Here is a 25089-nt window from a genome sequence, read left to right as displayed (position 1 = left end):
GTGCTAATTACCACTTAAAATACTTCTCTTGAACCTCAAGACGCTTGAAAGACTGTCTACTGGGTATGTAACTCCTATATTCTCCTTCAAGAGCTGCCCCTGTGTCTAGTCTACTCCTACCTCGGCAGGGCAAGGCTGGGGAGCAGGCAACAACTTAACCCACCACAGGGTACATAAGACAACGCTATTAAGGACTTGCATTTCATAGATTTTTCAGATTCCAGTAACACCACAACAGACTGCCTTTGAGAACAACAGAGAAATCTCATTACCAGAGTGAGGAAAGCGAACAGGAGAAAAGTTCTGAAGCAGCTGGCTAGACAAAGAAGCTGCAGCAAGGCCTAGAGGACTCGGTAAGTGATGGAGAGGATGTTATAAACGTTCCCTCAGCCCCCGGAAATAACTACATGCAACCATGTACTGATTGCAATGCCATAACATGCACTTCAACAGCACAGGAATCCTAGGCCACATCTTGGAGAACAGAAAATCCAAGACATACCTGGTAAGGGCAAAACTTGCTGCTGAGTCACCTAGAGGAATAGCATCTTGTACCTCAAAGCCCCATGGCTCACATGCACCATCTTCTTCCACCTCAAACAAGGACTCTTTCTCCAGAGCTGTCAAGTCTGCCAGTAACCAGTATACTGATGCCAGGCGGTACAGCTCTTGGCTTTGCTGGAACACAAGGCCATAGAGTTGAAAAAGGAGATCACAAAGAAACTAGAGGGCTGCTAAACTGACAGATTAAACTCATAATACTCAGGAAACCGTAAACTTCTGGTCCACACTGGGACTGTCGAGATGAGACAGAACAGATTCAGTCTGCTTGACCACACTACCACTTATTAAGATTGCAGGAAAGTTCACAAGTGAAGAAATGAGTGTCAGGGAGTTTTGGCAAGCTTTCCCAGCTCTGCTGTACAGCAAGTCCTGTGGTGGTCCTGCCCACAGGCCTCAGGCAGCTAACTAGCTACTGGCATCGCAGGTGCCTAACAAATACAAACCAATATCACGTCTTCACACAGCAGGGCAAATCTTGTTTCTCCCCACCTACTGATAACATACCTTGCAGCTGTAACACACACACAGATCCCAGACAAAAGAGATAATAAAATATATTTTAAAAAAACATTCCAATTCAAATGGTTTTAACTTATCAAGATGCTTCTACACAGTGTGACCTTGATACATTGCAGCCCCTGACTCTAAAGCTGCCAAAACCCAATTCCAACACCCGAGCCCACGTGCCCCCACCACAATGCAGGTTGGTGCTAACGGAACAGAATTCCACATTGTAACAGCAGATCTGTCCACAACCCTAAAGGACAGGACAATTTGACAATTGTTTTCAGTCTATCTAGCCACAAGTGCGTCTGCTGTGAAAAACACATGTTTCAAGACAACCGCTGCAGCAGCCGGCATGGTGTATAATCTTAGTGCCTGTCAGCACAGACCCAGAAATCTAAGGAAAGTTTTCACCAGCATTTTAAATTACATGAATGAAGATCTGTCTCCGAAATATCCACCGTGATCTATAAAGACATCAACTTGCAAGCTAATAGACTCCTAATTTGAAATCAGGATGAATTCATACCAATTTCCTTGTAAGTTGGGGAAACGAAGTGACTGCAGATGAAATAAATCCTTGAGGCAGTTTCCTACGAAGGAGTACAATTTAACCTGCAGGCTATACAAACTTGCAGCCACCATCAGGAAAAAAAAAACTGTTAAAATACTATCAAGTGCTGATAAGGACTCTGTACTAGCAGAAAGCTATTTGGAATTACAAAGAAGCCCCACCCTTCTCTAAACCACACAGGCAGAAGCATTAAATACTCATGGAGTGAGCAGCAAACTACATGGAAAGACGTAGTAATGTTATTATGGATGTTAGGGTGGCCATGAAGATTAAGAGGCAGTGAACAAAGCAGCAGGAGTCTCCAGAAGTGACTCGAGGTGCAGCATTCAGAAAAGAGAAGTAGTTCCCACAGCTCCACCCAAACCACAGAGATAAGAAATGTTGATGTTCTCCCAATGTGATGAAAGAACACCTCTTCTCAAAGAAACTCATCCCTATCCCAGGTCTGCAGGCTAGGTTAGGTAGAGACAGAGAAAGCGTTTGTTTGCAGGTGCCTGAAGAAAGCATTTCCTCTTAGGTGACTATGTTACCAGATCTACAGCCTACAAGGTGACTGTAGTAGACGACTTGGGTATAATGTCCTGAGCAAAAGCCAAGACTGATACTGACACACAACTGGTGGACATCAAGGTAAGGAGTACAGAGAGAACACAAATCTGAACAATTAACAAAGGTTAATTGTCCTCACGAAAGGAAGGTGTCAGCACCAAGACCTCTAACTGCTGGCTTACCATTAGAGGCCATAAGATGATCTGAATGTCTCAGGGCCCATGACAGCAACTGAATTCCTTACTTCCCAGCGAAGCAATACTCAGCCCCTGAAGGTCCCCCACCAACCTGGTCTATGCAAAGCCACTGCTCAAAACTGCAGAACACTGATACCAAGGAAAAGTGAGATAAGTTTCCTTTGGGCTTCTTAGAAGCAGCAACAAGCGAGTAAGGAGACAGACTGTTCCTACAGGATCATCTCAGCCTCCCTTCTCTATCTTTCAAGTATCCATCTTCTAGCCAGAAGAGATGCTGTTGAAAAAAGGTGTGTCTCAAACTAAACAGCAGGCATTCCATTATCATGGATTAGTATTCACATTTGTCAGGATAGCTATGCTACGTGACCCTAAACCAACCTATTTTCTTAAGGCCTGCAGCAAGTAAGAAATGAGAAGAAAAGCCAGAGCTACAAAATTACCATAGAAAAGGTCAAAGTAGAAACAAACAGAACTGGTGACACTAAGTCTATAATCAACATTTTATTCAAATGGCAAGGCTGTCTCGTAGCCTGACACTCGTACGTACCAAAAGATTTCAAAAGTTTTATTGCAGCTTGAAAAAAAAAAAACAAACCCATCTCATGTGCTAGGTCCCACATGTAAAATCATATTACTTATAGCGGGTGAAGAGATTTTGAAGAGACCGCAATTTTTTTTAATCAAGAGACTTCTGTTTTCAGAAATCCAAAGAGGTTAGCAATTTGAGGATTTAAGAAGTACACTTCAGGTTGCATGGACTCTGGAGCAGGAAAACTGGGCAAAAATTTATTCTAATATACATGACACAGCATGACACAAACCATCAGGTTAGTCTTCTGAGCTCTATTGCATGTTTAACATTAATTCAAATTAAAGTTAACCTTTTATTAACAGTGAAAGACTGCAATCGGTATTTGGAAGCATCCCACAAAATTGCTAAACTGTTAATTTTCATTGACAAAAAAGAAGTTATTATTCTTCTGTGATTTCTGTAATGAAAATATTTATAACATTAACCAAAAATTCTGCATAAAAAAAACTATTTTTAACAAAGGTTTTTCTATCATTGGTTATACACACATTACATAAATTAAAAAATCATTATCATTTAACAAAAAAAGGATGAAGCACCTCACATGCTAAAAAACCATATACCATATAAAAAAACTAATTGGTTTAAGGACGGAAAACCAAGTCTACTATCAGAGGTGGATCTGCCAAGGTGGTATCTTCTATCCACCGTGGACTATATTGTTGTACCTGAAGGCTCACCAATTCCCCTGCTGCTGGCTTCTTGCCCATTACATACTGCATTTTTACATTCTTCATCCAGCTTCAATAATTCCTCTACAGAATACTAGTCTGCTGACAGCACTGTCCAAGAGCAACACCCAGAGGCTAAATATATTGCTACAGCAACTCTGCACACTTTGACCTGTTTCTTTATGAGAAGAAAGGAAAACCTTCATAAAGATAAGCAACGATTTCCTGTAAAAATAAAGAGCTGACAGATCTCTTTCACTGGTAACGTTAACAGCAATGTGTTGCAGGCAAACAAACCTGCTCAAGAAAATCACACCTTTATAGCTATTGTCAGCATTGTTTTAGAACAGATGATATACACACACACTTATGTAGAGTAAATAAGCAGTTTTTGCAAATGCGTGTGTATAGTATTATGGTTGGCAGCAGCACTGCAAAGGAGCACCTAGAAGGGTGCCCGCCCTCTAGAAAGCAAATAGCATTTTTCAAATGCAGAAAGACAGAAAAGAGGCAGGCTGCTCTCCACTTCCTTTACACCAGTTATCAAAGCAGTACGTACCTTTTTTTTTTCTCTTACATCTTGAAAGCAGTTGCTGTAGGAACAACTTGTCTATGCAGAAGCAAAAAACATCCAGCAAAAAGGTAATGCCCTAGAGCATCTTTAAGAGGAACATGTTATCTGGAATCCCAGCAAGAAGAGGGATAGAAAACTGAACACAAAAAGAAGTTACTAAAGCTTAATCTTAAAGGCCTCTGGCATGTAACAAGACTATTATCTGTAAATTTAAAGCCTACATAACGGACAAAGAAAAAAGGCTGACAAAGAACACAGTAACATCACACTTATACCCCCCAAACACTTATTTAGAATAAAATGTACTTAAACACAGTGAAGATCATGTAATCACAAAACATAACTGCACCTACCAAACCTCTTATATTTTGACATTTCAGATAAGGGCATTGATTTCAAAACCAAACAAAAACAGAAGTCTCAATCAAACACCTGATAGAAAAGTTCCTTGTCTATTGAGTAGGATTTGCTCAGTTCTCCTCAGTTAATGGCACTTTTTTTTCATCTGTCTCCTGAGAATCGTGTTCTTCTCGTGGCTCATGCTCTTCACCTGGTTGTGGTGAAACTGGAGTTGCATCAGTTGTGAGGAAGCAATCATCCCTCAGCACCTGCTCAGCTGTCAGTCTGTTACAGCAGAACAAATTCAGGAGAAGAGATTTAACTTTATCATCCTACAAACAGAGGGAGAAGGATTTCATCAGTAAGCAAAACAAATTCAATTACAAATAACAACCAACTATTTGATGAACACATCTGGTTAAGTCCTTAGGGCCCAAAGCTCTTAGAAAACGTTGTACCATAGCATTCGCAATGGTCAGCAACACTTGACAGTCATAATGCTCATTAACAACAAAATAAAAGCAAGCATTCAGCACCAGGTCTGTGACACTGGTGCCAGCAGATTTCACAAAAGAGTACGAGTTATTCTATTTTAAAATATCAATTCACTGAACTACTATAAATTAGAGAAATACTGAAGTTGATCTTTCTACTAAGAAGGAACAGAAAAAGTGCCATTCACCTTCTGCAACTTCATCTTTTAACTTTTGTCATACTGTTTTATTTCTCTACAAGAGCACAGGAAAAAAAAGAAAACCCAAGTAACGGGCTCTAAATCAACAGCAGCTATTTTGCTATTAACTCATCACTTACACTTAGGCTCTTTGGATTTATCAGAAGGGATTACGTGCCTAAACGCTTAGCACATTAACAGCGCTAGACTCCATACACAAAACATAAAAACACAGCTGCTACACATACACATAAACATCAGCTGTTGAGGGAGGAAAAGCACACAATGGATTTGGACAAGGGGCAAGAAAGACCATCTCAAATGCTGATCTAGAGATCTAGGTTACCAAAACTCAATGGGAAGAGAATTTTTCTGTAAGAAGGCTTGCTTGTTCACAGTCTCCTAGCCAGCAACACCTCTGACGAGGGTCAATAAAACAGCAAAGCACAAGACACCAGAACACCTCTCACCTACTCCCATTTCATCCAGACAGAAGAATCAATGTAATGCAGAGGAATGTACACAAGCAGTCAAAAACTTGGAAGACAGAAACAAGCGGACAATTTCCAACTCTTCCACTAATTACCAGAGTGACTCTTGAGAATTAGCCACTCCCCAGATAGTCTGAAATCTGGGTGAAGAGATGAGATCTGAAAACTGTTGCTCTTATAAGCATAAGGGATTGTTAAATATTTATAAAACATTTAAAATGCTAAAAGAAAATTCTCAGTTAAGAAGATCCAAACATGTGCAATGAAATGCAGGAGTGAACCATGACTATACACTTCCTCTGCAAAATTAAAAGTGAAGAAAGTCTGAGCATTTCAAGTGCTTGAGAAGCTTTGTACTTGTATATTCGCATTTCATGATACTATGAACTGTCTGTCAATAATAAATATCCCCTTCTCACCACCTTCTTGACCTAAGGAAACTGAAAATTGATTCCATGAGGAATACTGCTGTAGGACAATATTTCATTGTGTGTACTCCATTTCATTGTCTTTGCTCTTTTTTTTTTTTTTAATATGCAAAACTGGATGCTGCAACAAAATGAACACTGAACCCTGACATAGCTAAACAAGTGACTGAAGAGCTGATGTCTAAACTTAGCTTTTCCTCAACAGTTACCTAACATTAATATCCCTGTTTTAAAGCTTAACATTATTTTCCCATGACAATTTTACATTTTCTGAAAACAACAAAAATTTTACTAGTTGCAAGCGTGCAATTCCTCTGGGCAGAAGACTGAGATGGAAGGGAAATTACCAGTCTATCAAGAGCCTGCAGATGGGCATGGAGATTAATTCTGAATAAGCTGATTATAGATAAAGCACTTAAAAGCAAAATAGATTTTCCCCAAGAACTGGGACAAGGATTAACAGCCAGAGGTCTAAAAGATTCCCCAAGAAACAGATGAAAAATATTTATTAGTATTGCATTTCATAGTAAAACCCTCACGTGCACTGCAGGCAGCACAGATTGTTTTCCAGTGGACATTGGTGGTTGGTGCATGTGCATTGCACATGCATCCAGGATGAATCCTTAAAAACTGCCAACAATGATATATTGATTAGAATTGTATCACCTGACAAGGTCACAATCAAATGCTGCTTCTTTCATCAGGGAGAGAAAATTAAAGAAACTTGCTCTTATTAAAACCTATAAAAATGAGTTGTTAGCATCAATAATGACAATAACGGCTAAATTAATTAGCTGTCATTAATTGTCTTGAGATAAAGGCAGCTGTTTGCACTCCAGAAAATACCTGCTACAGAAGAACACAGAAGTATAATACCCTGAAAATGGCCATTTAAACTTTGAGCTGGATACTTCAGACCTTATTTGCAAAACACTATCACAGCAGGAATTTTATGGAAAACAGAAGTGAACCAACTCCTATTTTTAATGTCCCAAGAAATCTTTTCTATTTCCTTGAACTAAGTTTCCATTATGCATGAGAGAAAGTTAGCTTTTTCAGTATCTAAGGATTATTATGCATGATCCTGAATGACACACTGGGCAGATGGTTCTGTACAAGTTTTGTGGAATACATTTAAAAACCCCTAGTTAGCCTTAACAGTGGGTCATGAAGCACTGAATCTTCTTTCCTATAGTACTCTACATTTCATGCAATTCATTTAATTTTTCATAAGAAAGCAAGCAACTATAATGAGCAATAAGAAATACTATTTACAGGATCACCTCCCTGCTCAAGTGCCACATGCTTTATTCTTTTATTTTCCACGGTAGTGTCACACTGGAAATAATTTTGCAGATGAATTTGGTAGTCAGTGCTGTGCTTTATCAGCAATGCTTTCATCACTGGAGAACATTGTTGAAATTAAGTTATTAAGAGACATAATGTAGAGGATAGGAGTCATCTAATAAAACAAGATTATTTACAGTACACTGTTATGCACTGATACACAAGCTACCCTGCCTAGACACTGGAACCACCACAGCTATGTTAGTCTGGTACTGTATCATGACAATTTCTTAACCTAAACACAGTAAACAGGATACACTAAAGCTCATAATGAACACAACTCCAGTAATCTAGCCCGGTGCTTTAATAGTTATCTCCACAAAACAGGCAAATCATCAATACACAAGTATAACCAATAAAGAGGGATTTATTATTTGGGTTTCTTTTTTCTTTTGACAAAACAACCCAAATTTATCTGACCAACAGCAACTCCACTGCTTTGTTTTCTACTTTTCCATTTAAAGTATTTTCTACTTTTCTGGAAAACATGGGGATTAACCTCCAACTCTTCCCTACATTCCTTAGACAATTCTATCCATAACCTAAGATTTCACTTATAAGCTAAACAGTCACCTGCTTGCAGGTTTTTAAATAACAGCATAAGGCTTGATTTAAGGAGTTTCATGGCCTTCTCAAATCTAGATAAAGCAGTAAGATCTCACTTAAAGTAAGAGAACAGAATAAGCATGATATGAGAAGTAGTCTATACAGATTAAAAAGCACAAGGGCAATTCACTCAAGGGAGATGGGAAGTACACAGGACAAGAACAAAGCACTCAGTAATGAGACAGAAGTAAAGCAAAAAGTATGAAGCAGAAACTAGTCTGAAAAGGCTAATGATTTGAGAAAGGTCCATAAACCTCCCAGTGAATTTCTTTAAACTACATAGGGTGGCAAGTCTTTTGTTATTCCAACTTTTATAAGGAGGAAAAGAAATCGCCTGTAGCAAAGGTACCAGAGTTTGAGAGCAGGCAACAAAACAGGTCTTAACTCCTGTCCAGAAGGCTGAAAGCTCGTGGGAAAGAGAATTACACAAGAAAATATACCCAAGGTAAGACAAGTGCTCAGGTAACCAAGGCACACAGAGACAAGACCATAAAATGATCTGCTTATGATTAACATCCAAGAAATGGATAAGTTAGCAAAGAATCAACTTCAAAGTTGGAGACCTAAGTTGGGAAACACTGAAGGCACACAGGTCTACTTCTTATTCTCAAAGAGTCACTGAGACACTGGGCAAGGATAAGCTTCAAAAAAAGGACTGAAAATAGAGTTCAAGGTGACAACAGTCGCTGGCACAGAGCAGACACAGAACAACAGTTGAGAGCAGAAAGAATGAAAGCAGCAACACAAATTTGTATAATGCAGGGCCCACCTCTGTCTGTGTATTTGTTTCTGAGGCGTAGAAATGTTTGTTTCACACATACAAAAAACAACCCCAAAGAATAAAGGGCACCATACACTTTTACAACTGCATTTAAGTTATTAAAATGGAATTTTGCTGTGAAATCATTATGTAAGAAGACAGATTAATAAAGTCAACTTCCCCGACTTCAGAAAAGATGGATTCCTAACCCAAATACCTCCTTTGAAGCTGAATCTCCATGACTTATTCCCCAAGTTTGTAACTTGGTGTCACTCAATTAAGAGTTATCTAAAGAAGTTGCTCCTCCTGAGGTTGGAGTTAAATATTAAGGGAACTCTTGGGGTTTTCTACCTTCTCAAACATAATTTTATTTGTGCATGCTATTTAGAATCATCCAAATGATCAATTAAAAACATCTTCTCAACCCAGCACATACAATGAAATGTCTGAATTTAAAAAAAAAATAATAATCAATTAACCACCTCTAAACAAGAGCAGTCTAATCTTCATCATCTGACAACAGACATACCATGACAACTGCATCCACCTCAGGTGTTCCATCTTCTTTGATGCCAAACTCCTGGTTTTGAACGCAAAGCTGTAAATGAAAAGATACATAATGCATAACACTGGTGGATCTTTTTTTCCCCCCTTTATTTTAACAAAACGAAACATCAAGCAAGGATATTCCAGGTTTCAAGTGAAAATGGTCTGTTATGGGAAAATGGTAGGGAAGAGCTTTTTTCCTAGTTTCACAGTAGGGTAAAACATGCAAAGCATTCAAGTTCCCCTTAAACAGAAACAAGGAGAAAAAAAAATTAGCATCAGAAGAAACTTTCAGAGGTCAAAAGAAATAGACTTTTGAAAATATGACTCAAAGTCCGTGCCCAAGCTGTACATTTAATTATATAATCCTCTTTAAGAAATGCTGAGGGGCAAGTGCACTCTAACAGACAAATGTGAACCCTGTACCCATACACAAAGTAAAACTTCCCCAGTCTTTACTATTGCCTAAAAGCACGCCAGATTACAGCATTTTTCAAAACCCTGCCTGCACATTAAGCTGAAAATGCCTCTATCCTGAACAATTACATAGACAGCAAAAGGAAGCATGTGTTTAGTCAGTGCTGGGCTCTTGTGACACAGATCAGCTGAGAACTTGGAAAAACACTGTCTCAATTTTAGAAGCGGCACTGCTGTTTAATGAGGGAAAACATAATTTCAGATGCCAAACATGAAACCGGCAACTGTTGAACATAATACTAACACTTAATCTAGAATTTTCCATCAAATGATCAATACAACACCAAGTCCAAACTGAAGATTAGTTACATGTGGCTTAGTCTGAAATTCAGCTGGCAAATTTGGATGAGGTTTCAGAAGAATGCTGATCTTTGCTGCATCTTAGATATTCCCTTCAAACAGAGCCATTTGTAAAACTCTATTTATCTTTTTTTTCCCCCCACTTTTTTTTTTATTCACTTGTAAAAGTCTTTTTCTCTAGAACAGCTGTAGATCTGAATAGCAGTACTGAAAGTGTTCTAACTAAACCGTACCACATTAATGAATTATAAATACCTGTGATTACTTCTCCCAAGTAAATAATGACAGGACCAGAGGAAATGGTCTGAAGTTGCAGCAGGGGAGATTTAGATTAGATATTAGGAAGAATTACTTTACTGAAAGAGTGGTCAGGCACTGGAACAGCCTGCCCAGGGAGGTGGTTGAGTCACCATCCCTAGAGGTGTTTAAGAAACGTCTAGATGTGGCACTTCAGGGCATGCTCTAGTGGCAGAGATTGTAGGTTGTTTGGTTGGACTCAATGATCTCAAAGGTCCTTTCCAACCATGAAGATTCTATGATACTAAGCTACACTTTAGTTCATCTATTTCAGTAGAAAAATTGCTTATTTTTAAGCAACTGCTTCGTAAATCGGGAATAAAACATAATGAAGAGCGACTTTTATATGAACCTGCTTCATCTTCTCAGCACAGGTAACTGATAGTGGCTACCTATCAACTTGCAGATTAGTTCTCTTCTAAGAAGTGTTTTTAAGATGCTGCGGCACAGAAGGGATTACTGAAGCCATCACTGTGTAGCTGATGGAACTGCTTCCCAGGAAGATGCCCATGTACCTTGAGCTCCAAGTGGTACTCAGTGAACCAGTTCCAATATATCAAGCGCTCATGCAAAATCACTGCCTGGGAACATCAGCACTTGCTGGGTAGTTTGCTGTTTTTCAAGTTTGAGAGATTTGTAGTTTTCCCATTCAGAACACGACACTGACACCCAGAGTTCGGGAGGTAGCAATACAGTGCGAGAAGACAAAAAGGAGATGGAGGAGGAAATGCTGTGCAACATACCACCAAACACAGGGAAGTAGATTGCTTTCTCCTCCCTGGCATAACATGCACTACAAAACAAAACACTTATCTAAGCACTACTGCCAGCAACAAAACATATGACAGTCCCATCCTTGCCTTCATCTTCCCTCTCTTTTGATTTGGGTAATTCCTCAGGGGCAAGGTCACAAAAAAAGAAGAAAAAAAGGCTCAGAAGAAATTAACAGGAACTGCAGCAATAACTGAAAATCCACAGCATGAAGAAAAAAAATCTGTATTTTTTGTTCCTATTACTATAAAATTACATTGTCTATTTTACAGAAAAATGCACTGTCTTCTGCCCAAAATCGTAACTTCCATTTGTTCCACGCGTACCACTCAGTTGAAAACACCAATGCTTATTCCGCCAAAATAGTTCAAAGCAGGAGCTGGAGATAACAATTACTGCTCTTTATAAGCCTGCTACAGTTCCATAAGGTTACGAGAAACTCTCCCACAAGCCATAACGTACCCAGAACAGAAGGCAGCCGTAAGCATACATGTCAGAGGCTGGAGAAGCTGGCTGTCCCATTTTCAGTTCAGGAGAAACTAAGCTCAGGGTACTAACAACCATAGTGTTTGCAGCAGCACGTTGTTCCTACAGGGGAAAAAAAAGTATACCCATAATTTCAAGGAAGACCAACAGCACATTGAAACAGATATATCTCCCTCTCCCTTTTAATGGGCTAGACAACTTTACCATAGAGTTCTGTGCTGACCCCATCTGAAATGTAAAATCCTCCTTTACTGAGCAAAAAAAGTGGTGTGTAAAGCAAAAAAAAAAAGAGATAATGTCACCCATCTATCATCTGTAACTGTAACAGAAGAATAGGGATGGCAGATTTTACTCCATACTAGAACTATTAAAGCTCATAAGGTGGTAAAGAATACAAATTGCAAAACTTCTCAAACTAGAAAAAAAAATCACAAATATTAAAAGACATTTAGCACTATTTTGGACAACTTTAGTTCTAAAGTTCAGTTCTGACAGCTTTCCTGTTTTTTCTTCTCTGCCTTTCTGGTCTTTACCTGAAACTAGCTGCTTCCTCCCTCCTGTTTCCAGCATGTTTTAGGACACACTATGACAAAATAGAAGCTAGACCCTGAGTTTCTACCCCCTTCATGACAGCAGTCGGTCAGCATCAGCTATAGCCAGACTGGAGAAGACTAGTCTCCAGATTGCCAAGCATACTCAGTAACACATCAGTTACCAGCTCCGTTCATGCACTTGTGACTGCGCAGAAAGCACAAGCACTGCGCAGTACCAACACCCCTATAGAGAAGGCACAAACTGGACCCAGCGTGTGGAACGTGGGTGGAACCTTCCTGCTCGATCACACATGAGCTGCTCATTTGGGCACAGCCCACACCTGCAGGGAGGAGTAACAAGAGGGACAGTCCCCCTCAGCTCTTGTAGTTTTCACAGTGACACCATCTGTACTAAGTATTACCTTTCAGAAAATTCAGCTGTCAAAAATTTTAAAGCATCTCTCTTTAGCATGTTGAAAATTGAAATTTATTTCAAGAGAAGCACACCTTGCTGCCCAAGCATTTGACACTCTTCATGAGCTTAACAGATAATGCATTCCAAAACAAAAATAAGGGTTCTCAATAAAGTTTACTTTTATTTGTATTATGTTTATTATATTAACATAATGACATATTATTATAATAAATATTACTATTAAAAGATGTAAATAAGCATGAGGCAGACTTCTAGCACAAAAATGTTTTGGCTCAAACAACTTGAGTTTAGAAAGTCAAAACGTGACTACAGAAGAGATACTATCACTGGAGACTTCGCTATGTAAACACAATGAATAGTAAGAAAATAGGTTGTGTTCTTAAAGAATATTAGATTTTACCCTACTATAGGAACTTACATTACTATAGGAACTGAGGACTAAATCAGAAGCACGTATAAATGCAGGTATATGTAGGCAACCTGTAAAATCCTGTTAGTTTACCAAATACTGCGACAGACACATACTAGAACCCCATTTTGTATCACACAGAAAAGCAAAGACTTCCCATAAGCTTGACTAGCCCTTCTTCAAACATGAGTTCTTACTCTCACGTCTGATGATGGCGATTACCATCAAATATACAAGACAGCCAACAAACTACTGCAAATTCTCTTCTTTGTTCCACTGTTTTGCTTAACGAGCGCCCACACTGAGTAATTCTTTTTTCCCCATCCAAGATTAGACTGTGTTTAGAAAACTTTCAGTAAGACTCAAACTGCCCGACCCTATTCAGAATATGAAAACAGGAGTCTCACTGCTAAGTGCTATGTTTATCAATAAATCTTACTTTGTAAACACAGTTGTGCTTTGCTATATAATTCTGACTAAAAGTCACTAAAGGATTTTTTTTTTTACCTCTGATTTTGTGAAATCAAAATCTCCAACAATTCCTTGTTTTCGATTCACAGCAAAAACATTATTTCCATGTAGAGATCCATGTACTAGATTAGCTCCATGCAACGTTTGCAGACCTTGGGCCACTCCTTTCATCACTTGTAATGCCTCCTAATGATTTAATTTGTGCGTTTATTACAAAGATAGATATGGAAAATACAAAGCACAGTTTCAAGTAAGTTTCTATCCAGAACTAAGACTTCTTTTTTAAGGTTTGTACACATTCGAAGTTCATGCCAATTCCGTTTTATGAAGTATGGATTAATTCCCAGTAAGTAAGATTATTATGACTTGCACAGCCAGGCATAAAAAAACAAAATTAATGAAAAAAAAATTTAAAAAAAATTTAAAAAAAACCAGTCATCAATTAACAAATCACTAACATGAAAAGATATAGGGGGGAAAAAAAAAAAAAAACAACCCAAAAAACCATTCAACTTGGACTTTTACAAGTAGGTCCAAGTCAGCAAACAGAAGCTCTAAATCATTGAATAGAACCAGAGAAATGACTGCATTGTCTGCTAGCTACTGCCAGGGATGACAATCTGAACTGCCTATACACTGTGTGAGGATGAGGGAAAAGAAAAGGAGGGGGATGAGGAGGGGGAGGACAGAAAAAAGAAAAATTGCACAAGAGTCCTCTAAAACTTCAATACAGAAATGCCCGCCTCTGAACATCTAACATGTTCAACTCCAGTACTTTTAAAATGAACTAGTAATACAGCTGAGGCATTAATTTCAACAAAAGAAAAAAGTGTAACGAAGCAAAATCTCTTTTAAAAGTTGCAAACTACTGCCTGACCAGATGCTAAGAATGTCAGTCAAGCTATCCTGTGCAACTTTGTACAGTCAATGTCAGCCACCAAAGGGAGTACACTGGTGAAACACTATCAGCACTGTAACATACAGCAAAACAATAAGATTTCAGTTTAAAAACATACAAAATAGAACGCTGATAGTCTAAGTAGTTATACTTACTTCTAAAGTTAAAGGTGTAACAGCCTGCAAAGCCCTCAAACTTGCTTCTGGGTAGTACGGGACCATTAAATACACCAAAGGATCAGACTTCAACAACAAAAAAAAAAAAGAAAGAAAGGACAATTAGATTGTTTCAAATATCAGAAATATTGGGAAGTTTAACATGCACTGGATATGTGATAAATTGATTCATTATGTTTACTAAGTAGACAGTTTATCTAAACTCAGAAATGAAATATTTTTTTGATTCGGTGCTCCAACTTGGCATGTAAAGCTTTAAGGCACAACTGCAACTAAACCAGAAATCAAGATAATGAATTTGAATCTTGCCTTGCAGAAAAGAAGAAACAACAGTTGTAATAATCCAGATTTCTCCTTCTGCTGATCCCAAGCTCTGTGATATTTGGCAACTCTTTCTATCACTTTGGCTTCTGATCTTACATCTACGGAGTATCCCTTAAAAACAAAAGAGATACCCAAGCCATTACCCCTAATGCCTGTAACATTACTGCATTAATTTATTTTTTTTTTTAGATGAAAGAAATGCATATTGTTAGATGCCATCGAATAACTTCCTCTTCTACTTAACACAAAACTCAATTCCAACTGTCATAGATTGTTCCCATATTTTCTTATTAACTTTTAGAAAGCCTGTACCAACAAAACAGGGAGCGTGTCTCAAATTTGCTATTTAAATAAGCCAAGTCAAAAGCAAGAAGAGTATTTACAACTATGCCTCTCATAATAGTACATCCCCTGGTTTCCCAATTGCTAGCAGATTGGTAGAGAAGCAGAGCAGTTGTTCTTGAAATTTCTCAGTGAAATGATGAGGAAGACAAGCCAGCATCTGCAGAAAGAGACAGGAGTAATGAACAGGAAAAAAGGCCCACCAGATACCAGAAAGAACAGACAGTAAAGGGGAAGCACTGTTCACTACAGCAGTCCTCAAAAGAAGTGAAAAAACATCAATAAGCAGTATGGAAGCAATCCAGAAGTAAAACAATGCTTCATGTTCTACAGGCCCCCACAAAAAAATCTGTCATCAGAAAAGGGCTGTTAAACACAGGGATGTGAAAGGAACAGCAGAGTTCATTCAGAATCAGCACGTTAACGAGCCAAGGCCTCACCTGCAGCACTAACTCACAGCCAGTGCCAACATTACCTTTAAAAGAACCTTCTGGCCCTGAATTTCTGAACACACTAAAGGTCGCTTCGAGCTCAGTTCCTTCATGGGCTCTGCATCCAAAAGGTCTCGCTCCAGGCTGCGTGTCAGAAGTCCACCAGAGTTCTGAAGCACATGGACACACCAATATCCAGAGTAAGTGCACGGCATTTAAAAGCTGTTAAGATTCAGAGGCTCTGACTACCTCTCCTTCTTCCTCAATCAACTTAGCAAAGCAAAAAACCAGCTGGGACATGTTAAAAAGTTCCAGCATCTGTTACCAAGAGGCTGGCCATGATGAGGCACCTAATCAAACCCCTTCCTTGAATATTCCCCAGAAGAGGGCGAGAAGGAGGAAGACCACAACAAACAATGCTAAGGGTATATAACTCCCAAATGGACAGAGAGCGTGCAGAGCACTGTTGGTGTAGAGCCTTGATAGTGCCTGAAACAACAACTGACAGTGCATTCAGACACAATCTCTGCTTACCACATAGTTCAGAATTCCTGCTTCTGGATAAAGAAGTGGTAACTCAGGGAACCATTTCTGTACCAAATACGTCAGCTTCTCCTAAATGAAGGAAACAAGGCCCACAGCTTCAAGTCACTATTTTCTGACACATATAAATATACGCTGACATTTTCAATATATACCCAGGACATTCAAATGTACACTGACCACGACTGTACCTCCTTCAACAACACCATTCAAAGTAACACTGCCATTTGCTTTAACAAGGGGGAAGGGGGACCAACACACACACACTCGCACACAAAATGAATGCAGCAGATCAAAAGGGAAAGATTTTTGAAAGCTCTGAGGGTGGGTAGTGTTAAGGCCCCAAACAGCTCATGCAGTATCATGGAAAACATTCACCTTTTCTACAAGAGGCTTTAGTAGGACTAAACAAAGGAAAACAACTTCACTACGGGTAAGTGAAGGAAGGCAGAAATCAAGTAGTAACACAGACCAGGCCAGCATCTCATGCATCTCCAGACCCCACATAGCTGTAATGTAACTATTACACACAAATGCTACATCGGCAGAGGTAGGTGCATCACCACCACAAATCCTGGTGCCCTTCTACTCGCTCGCAAGGGAATGGTTCCGATTCTTCCCTCCATATAGAGGGCTTAGAGAAAGAGTGTTCTAAGATAACTTCGAGAAAGTCATCCGCCACTTCAGGATAAGAGCCTGTTTTAACCAAATCATAAGGAAACAGTTCCCCTTCTTGCAAGAACTACAGTCTTTTTTCCTGCAACTGAGCTTACACTTTCACCTGCAGCTCTTACGGGTTGAGAACTACAGCTCGGATTTTTTTCTCACGTCACCTCCTTATGGAGCAGTGAAGAGAGGGAAGATCTGAAGAAACTATGTTCCAATAGAGATAAAATTGATCAGCCTCCATGCTTTCTCCCATAGCTTTCACCAAAAAAGGGTGAACATTCAACACTATAAAAATCATATTTTTTTTATTTTACCCAGAGCACAAATTAAAGCAACTGAAATTCAGATGTACCTCATACAGGTTTTTTTAGTTGCCTAAGTAGTTTAATACTTACATATTCTTCTCGTTCCTTGGATATTTCCTGAAGAACCCTATTTCGCAGATGAGCAATTTCCTCTTTTATTCCCATCATTTCAAACTCACTGTAATCATCAGACTGCATTAAGAATAACAAAGTCAGTGTGCTATTCTCATTCTATTATATCAAACAACAGTAACCTACTGTATCAGGATTAAAAAACAGCTTCCATGTCACAGTTCTGGAGTTGAACATATTCTTAAATGCATATTTTACTCAGTCTCCTTCCTGGAAACCCAAAAGAATCTCTTAAAACCTAATCACCAAGAAAGGTGTTCCCTTTATTTATGTGACAGACCAAATGTTCCAGCCCTTTGCCTACTTGTTTCCTAAGTCAAAGAGCTTTTTTTTGTTTGTTTTTTAATTAGCTGATCACATATAATCATAACAGCACCATCATCCATCTACCAGCAATGCCAGGTTCCACAACTCATGCACTTTTTTTCTCCCATAAGAGGCATTTTCCTCATGTCACCTCATTATTCAAGAATCCTCTTCCCAATGGGTTTCATTAGTGTGTCTCATTTTAAATCCCTCTTGGAAGCTTACTGCCCCTTTACAATGCTTACAGAGACACATATGCAGGTTCTTTTTTTCCTTAAGCATCACCAGAATAATTAAATATGTGATCAAACAGCATTGAAGCTGGGGTAATATTTACATTCTTTGGACTCTTCTGAGGGGTAGTGGGGAACCCTGATAATTAGAAGAGACATTGGACTTCTGTCACCACAAGGGGAGGCACACACATTATTAACAAAGTAAAATCTTAAAGTAATCACACAATCAGCACAGTAAGAAGAGCTGGACAAAACTGTTCACGCTGTGAAAAGTGACCGTCACCAGAGGGACATAGTTAAAAGCCCAGTGCCATAGCTGGGAACCGAAACAGAAAAGTGGCTAAGTACCAACTTTTTTTTTTTTTCTTTAACCCACCCAAGATTATTCTCAGGCACCTGTAAAACTTCCACAGTTAAAGGCAAAATTCAGATCACAAGATCTGAAACTATTCTATACAGTTATCATTTACTCGGAATAGAAAAAATTAATATTTCTAAACCAATTTAAAAAACAGACAAAACCACCAATACTGTAACATTTCCATACTTCCTCAAAGTTGTTCTTTTCAACCAGCTTCCACCTTAACTGGGCCTTTAAACTTTTCACGGTTTTCTTAATTGATAATAAGTTGTTAATATCAGGTCTTCTATTCAGCCATTCCTCAGCCTGCTTTTTGAACTAGGAGGAAAAGGGGGAAAAAAAGGAAAAAAAATAATCAGAAAGCGTTCAAGCATTCTATTTTAATATGCTTCAGTCAATACATTAGAGAAACTGCCTGAAGCCTATCTGAATTCAGCTTTTCAGGGTCTTTCCCCAAAGAAGAGGGATTTTATTGTGTTTCATTTTAATTACATTAACAACTTTCTGGAAAACCAACATTCTACTTAAAAGCTCAATCCCCTTAAGTTACATGCTGCTTGTAATGAATCCAGAGATTCCAGCTTCCACTGCTTTATTTTTTAAAAAAGTATCTTTGTATCTAACTGAAATGAAGAATTGGCTGAGGTAATGCACAACTGCAGTTCTCAAGCTTTAACCCAACCGATGTCTCATCACTAATATACTCCTAGAATTTCCTTATAAAAAGATAAGAGGACATCTTTCAAAAAGAAGTTATGTCAGAAAGGGTTACTACTATAGATCAGTGTGGCAGAAATAAATAAGGCATAAACTCACCTCAACACTGGCCGAGTATCTGTTCTGTATGACATTGATCATACTTTGCTCCTGACAAATGTCATATATAACTTTATTGTAAGCACTCATAATTATTCCCTTCTCTGCTTCATCAGGCTCCTGGATTGAATTACACAGAGGGAGATTAAAGATTGAGAGTCGTTCCTCATTTATACACAGCAACATTTAAGATGTCAAACTTTTACTGAGAAATTCCATTGTTAATGGCAAAAATAATTTCTCAGACTTTTCCCTCTCTTCTTAAAGAGATTCTAAAAGGGAAGTTAGCAAGTCTAAGAGTTCATCCAATAGTTCCAATAGAATAAAACTGACTGGCACTCCTATGCCGAAGTCCAATTTCATATTGCACATCCTACGAAAGAATTTTTTTAGGGATAGCATGGTTAAATAGATCTGAAGCATTAAAGCATGCAACCTTTCTTCTAAAAGAGTCACTGGTTCTATCACAAAGAGCAGTCACAAGCAGACTAAACTACTGGTTTGTTGTTACTATGATGCTACATTGGAGGACAGGTTCAACTTTTGCTGATATGACCATTCTCTGGCACAACAGAAACTCATTGCAGAGACAATGCAAGTACCTCAAAGAATTGGCAGAAGAGAATGGAGGAAATGCTTATCAGAAAAGGTAAATAACTGATAAAAAGGCTAATGCAAGCACAGAAAAAGATTACCAGTAAGGCAAGAAGACTTGTCCCATGCAAAATTGAAGTGATGAAAAACTATTCATCTCTTAAGACTGCAAAAAGTAAATGTATCCATACACATGCACTTAGAGAGGCAATCCCATTATTTTAAACAGAAACTTAATTTTCATCACCTGTATTTTCAACACAAGCACCAAAACTCAGTACAGCTCAAAGAAAGCTTCTCTGCACATAGAGAGGGAAGAATCAGTTTCCCCAGTATTTCTTAGTTAAGCCAGTCATACACACAGCGAAACTCCTGTAACCTAAAGCTGTCCTCTGCCTGTTGCCTGGAAAACATTTTTTCTCTCTGAGGAGCAACCTGAGTGACTTTAACATATTTCCACAAAAAAAAAAGACGCTGCTTTGTAGCAAATAAAATCATCTGATACATTAAGAAAAGCTTTAAACTGAAATCAAAGATAAATAAAATATACAGAAGTCATGACACAGTAGGCATGATAACTTACATTTAAGTCAGTATCCAGTTCTTCACAAATAGCCAGCTCAGCCTTTTTGAGAATTTCATCTGCATTGCCAACCACTTCCTCTAAATCTGAAGATGCTTCTGACATCAGGTCAAAACACTTCAAAGAGGAAAAAAAAATAATCAGCCTTGGAACTGAAAGTAAGTAGTTAGCAAGCAGACAGCAAAAACAAACAAGAAATACAGAGTTATAGCACTACTGGAAATCTAATCAGGATTTGTGTCAGATCTCACCTTTAACTGCCTCCCCCTCAAGTGATATAGCGATTTCTGGAACTAACAGAGTTAAGATTCACCAGGCAAGATGAAAGTTGATTCTTGCCTTGATCAGGTTTTATTTTCCTAATCTCATTTTGATTTTTACCAAAAATGAATTTCACATCAAAAAAAATCAACATGTTTGCTGCCCACACAGTGATACACAAGATGCTCAATATGGCAGTTTCACTATCAAGTGGGCTTTCCATTCCTACGTAGCACTACCTGAGATAAAGACACATCCTGGCATCTATTTCACAGTTTATCAAGCATGAAATAAGGTTAAAGATTTCACCAGGAAACCCTAAGTGTTTTCATATAAGTCAGAAATAACTTAGCTTCAAGATGTAAGATACAGAAGATGCCAGAGAAAAATCAGTAAGATCAGCTTATTACAACGAATGTTGTTTTCAGCAAGGTTTTGTTACTCATATCTGCAGAAGAAGAGATATTACATTGGCAACCAAAACTAAAATGAAAATATGGTCCTGTATTAAACATGCAAGATACACACTCATAATAGAAACCTGCAAACTTCACCTCGTTCATTTACCTATCAAGCATGTGTATGCCACTGAAGATTGAAAATATTTTATTGCTTTAACCTTAAAGGAACTAAAAATAAAAACTTTAATAGTACAAGTTCAAACAGTATGTCGCTCCCCAAAGCCTGGGGTTGCATATCAGAAAGAAGCCGTCTAGTCTCTGAAATTTCCATGTCTGTCATTGACCCATTTCCTTACTGTAGATTCCAATCAATGATAATTTAGATTCAGAAAGAAAGGAAGAGGAGTATCTACTTAAATTAAGGGGAAGGGAAACACTTCGAAGAAGCATCTGCTTTACACAATTGCTCACAGGTTTTTTTTAAAAAAAGAGCTGTAAGTTAAATTGAAACAGAATAATTATATATCAAAACCTAAAATGTTTGAGATGGATAAATGACAATTTCTTCCTTGGTCTACCTACCAGTGCTTTACCAACTCATGCCAAAAGTCTACATTTTCTGTGTCTCTGAACTGTTTTTGGAAAAGTTCAGATTTGAAACAGGTAAATCAAAGTTCATCACTACACTAACAAACTTTAGTCACTTTTATACGTGCAGAATAGCACTCTGAATTGTGCCCAGCAATCACAGAAACCCACCTGCAGGTTTGTTTGCCCCCTCTAATAACTGACATGATTATAAACATCTGCAAGTAATTATATTAATTAACATTATACTGCACATGACACATGCCAAGCCTACACTGCTGCTGCATTTATTGTCAAGTCAAGGAACATTGTTATTCCTAACAGTGTCTGGCCACAGTAAATGCCCTGGGTACAATGAAACCCAAGGACAGAAAACCTATTCGTTATGAAAAGGCACAATCCTCATGGACTAGGTACAGTTCACATGGGCAGGAAGGTTATGCTAACACAAACTCAAAACATTTACACACAAGTGCAACAAGAAAGCGATCAAGGAAGCTGGGCCTGCAGGAATGGAGGGAGAGCAGCTTACAGTCTTCTCAGGAAGATTAAGAGTCCTAAAATGAGCGAGAACATAAATATTAAGCACAGAGACAGGAAAGCTGCAAAGCTTCCTCCCTACTTTGCGCTTTCTTTACAAGCGGAACTCAGTGTATGGTAACCCACTTCCACCACTGATTTCCTTTTAAGACAAGTCACATGCACTCAACTGCTATGCTCCAAATCTCCTACAACTCAGACTGAGAGACACAGCATGGTCAGAATGGTATTCCAGAAAATATTGCAGGACATGCAAATAGAAGTGGACAATTTATTTGCACAAATTCCCTACATTCAGCATTTCAGTGAGACGGGAAAAAAAAGTATCTATTATATATGTCTACAATCTCTACCTAGATCATGTCGAGTCAGATTGGCTTCTTCTTTGCAGTGATCTTTCATCATCTCTTTCAGCAGCATTTATGAACTGGAACCTTTTAAAATCTGAAGTCTTTCTATCCAAAGGCCACTTGAAAGATCTGATTAAACCATTTCAGTCACACCATGAACAGACAGAGCACACCCATACAAAAGTTATACTTGCATAACACTACTGATCTTTCTGCAAAAAATGTCCTTTCATAAGAAAGCATAAACTCTGTCTCATCATAAAAGTACACTAAGAATAAAGGTAAATTAACACTTTATTCCTCAACACATTACCTTTCCACCTGTATTGAGGCACTGTCATTTGTACCACTGCTCATATGCACAATCTCCCTGACATAGGTACTTTTTCCTACTAATGCCTAGTCCTCACAAGCTCAGTGAGACAGCGACATACTTCATCTTTTCCACCAACAGGAAAGACTGACTGTTCACCTTACCTTTAAGATGCCACTGAACCAGTCAGCAAGAATTTGCAAAGCTGTGTCCGTATTATCTCTGACACAAATTAATTTCTTCACTTTAACACTCTTCCACTTAAAGAAGTGTTGAAATGCCTCCTCAGAGTCATCTGCTTCAGAACCTTGACCGTACACCATCTCCAGAGAAGCAGACAGTTCCTGTGCATCAAGTGAACCAAACAAAAATAGGTTTGCAAACCAGAAGAATTTTGTGTGCAAGAAGACAGCGCACTATCTATAAAAATCAAGACATTCAACAGAAAAAGTTAGCACTAACTACTGGCATAAAACTATTTCCACTACAAAGGCCTCTTTCTATATCCAGTGAAATATATTTTATATTCCACTTTCCTCTCAGATCTCATGGCAGTATGTCTACCAGAAAAATGCAACGCAGAAAAGGACCTCACACAGAGATCATACAGTCTGATTTTTCCCTTCAAAACACGGAAGGAAAAGACACCACAAAAACCTTAACAGTTTATAAGAAGTCATGCGTATTCTAGTTTCTTCTTCCCTACGGATTGGGCTTTACAGTCCAACAGGACTTCAATGGGGTTCAATTTATAAATGCTCCTCATAGAACTACTCAAATTCAGAAAATTAAGTGAACTTGTACTAAGAAACAAGGTGAGCAGCCAGACACTCGAGGAATGCTTCTGGACTGATCCCTCCCTTCAAAAGTAACTGGTCAAATCTCTTCTGACACACCTTCATCATCACAGTGATACCTAGATGGAACAGCAACTACCTACATGTCTGACACCTGAAGGCCCTCTGAAATGAGTTTTACAGTCCGGACACTTCTATTTTCATCTAAAAGCCAAGTATTCTGCAAGTACATGAAGCACAGGGTCCATCTCCTTTTGACTTGTACTGGAAAACAAACTAAAGTGCTACAGGTAAGGGAAAGTATGAGGCTAAAGTTCAGGGCAAACAGAAAACACTTTTAAACAAAGAGCAGCCTGTCAAATGACCTAAAGAACAAGTGGGGTCAGGGAGGAATGTATCAGTCAATTACCAGTGGAGACAACATCCTGACAGAAAGCAGTCTTCCTTGCACCTGGGTGGAAAGTCCCATGCTGAAAAAGTACTTGAGAGCTACACTGGTGTTTGCAGGTAATTTGCTGTAGTTTGAAAAAGAAAATTCTCCCTGAACAGTGGAATTTGACTGAATGAACCTGTGTTTTTGTAATAAATAGCATCCTTCAGCTTTCAAAAATCAATCACTTTACTTATCCACATAATTCTCGACAAGATTACTACAGAAACCCAGTGAAATGCTGCTGACAGCTTACATACAGCGTTTCACTTTTTTTCTTCTCTCAGATCCCAGAACATTTGAGTTAAGTATCACAGGTCTTCCCAAAGAACACCTAGGTCATGTAGATACAGAACACCACCACAATACCTCTCTCTCGCCTCCTCTTCAGAGAGGTTTTCATCTTTGCCAGGAGCCTTTCAGACACTTGAAACAGGTCATATCAGCAACCAAACATAACTTTAAGTAAAACAGACTGTCTGACACTGACACCACAGGGCAGAACGTGGCAGCAATGAACTCCCCTTGCTGAGGACTGCAGGTACTTACTGCACAGGTGAGGAAGTGAGCTTGACCAATTTTATAGAACTACACACTATGTTACCACAACCAGGCCCCAACTTTAGAGACACAGTACAGCAAAAGTTCAAATGGGATCCACAAGCACAAGAATTTCCCCACATAACAACTAACTAAATACAGTGATCATAAAAAAAAACCCAAAACAAAAAAAAGAACCAACACCAAACAGTATTTTTTAAAATACTAAAACTAATTTCATAACAATAGTTACTATAATGAACAGCATTTACTTAGTATAACAGATTGTTTGAAACAGCAATTTTCCAACTCAGCCATGTGACATGAGCTTTGTACAAATATGCTTGTCTAAGCAAATGCAAAAAGGAAGTTTCTGCTACATTTATGGAGGCTATTTAAATCACTCAGGTGCACAATAGATTTTTCTCACACTCTCTTTTGAACAACTGGATTTTAACACATCAGGACACACACGGGTAGAAAATGGCACTGCAAGGGAGAAGCCGAGTTCAAATGGAACAGCGTGATAGGAGGGAGAAAAAAAAAAAATCAGGCTCT

General features: G+C 38.6%; 1 protein-coding gene across 1 annotated transcript in view; it reads right to left on the bottom strand.

Moving 5' to 3' along the window:
- Positions 1–3555: 3555 nt before the first annotated feature.
- The window catches only part of STK31 (serine/threonine kinase 31), a 41191-nt gene continuing 19657 nt past the window's right edge, over positions 3556–25089 (bottom strand). The window contains exons 11-23 of the mRNA XM_063323902.1: positions 22929–23108; positions 20312–20428; positions 19135–19254; positions 18505–18636; positions 17374–17475; positions 16301–16381; positions 15811–15936; positions 14979–15104; positions 14649–14735; positions 13632–13781; positions 11723–11848; positions 9399–9467; positions 3556–4896 (exon numbers count right to left, since the gene is read on the bottom strand). Coding sequence (XP_063179972.1) covers positions 4696–4896; positions 9399–9467; positions 11723–11848; positions 13632–13781; positions 14649–14735; positions 14979–15104; positions 15811–15936; positions 16301–16381; positions 17374–17475; positions 18505–18636; positions 19135–19254; positions 20312–20428; positions 22929–23108 — 1617 coding nt within the window. The 3' untranslated portion in view covers positions 3556–4695. The remainder of the gene's footprint in view (positions 4897–9398; positions 9468–11722; positions 11849–13631; positions 13782–14648; positions 14736–14978; positions 15105–15810; positions 15937–16300; positions 16382–17373; positions 17476–18504; positions 18637–19134; positions 19255–20311; positions 20429–22928; positions 23109–25089) is intronic.

This window comes from Chroicocephalus ridibundus, chromosome 2 (assembly GCF_963924245.1).
Source record: "Chroicocephalus ridibundus chromosome 2, bChrRid1.1, whole genome shotgun sequence".
Lineage (NCBI taxonomy): Eukaryota > Metazoa > Chordata > Aves > Charadriiformes > Laridae > Chroicocephalus > Chroicocephalus ridibundus.
Note: the sequence above shows the minus strand (reverse complement) of the source record. Positions and strands in the feature narration are given on the sequence as shown.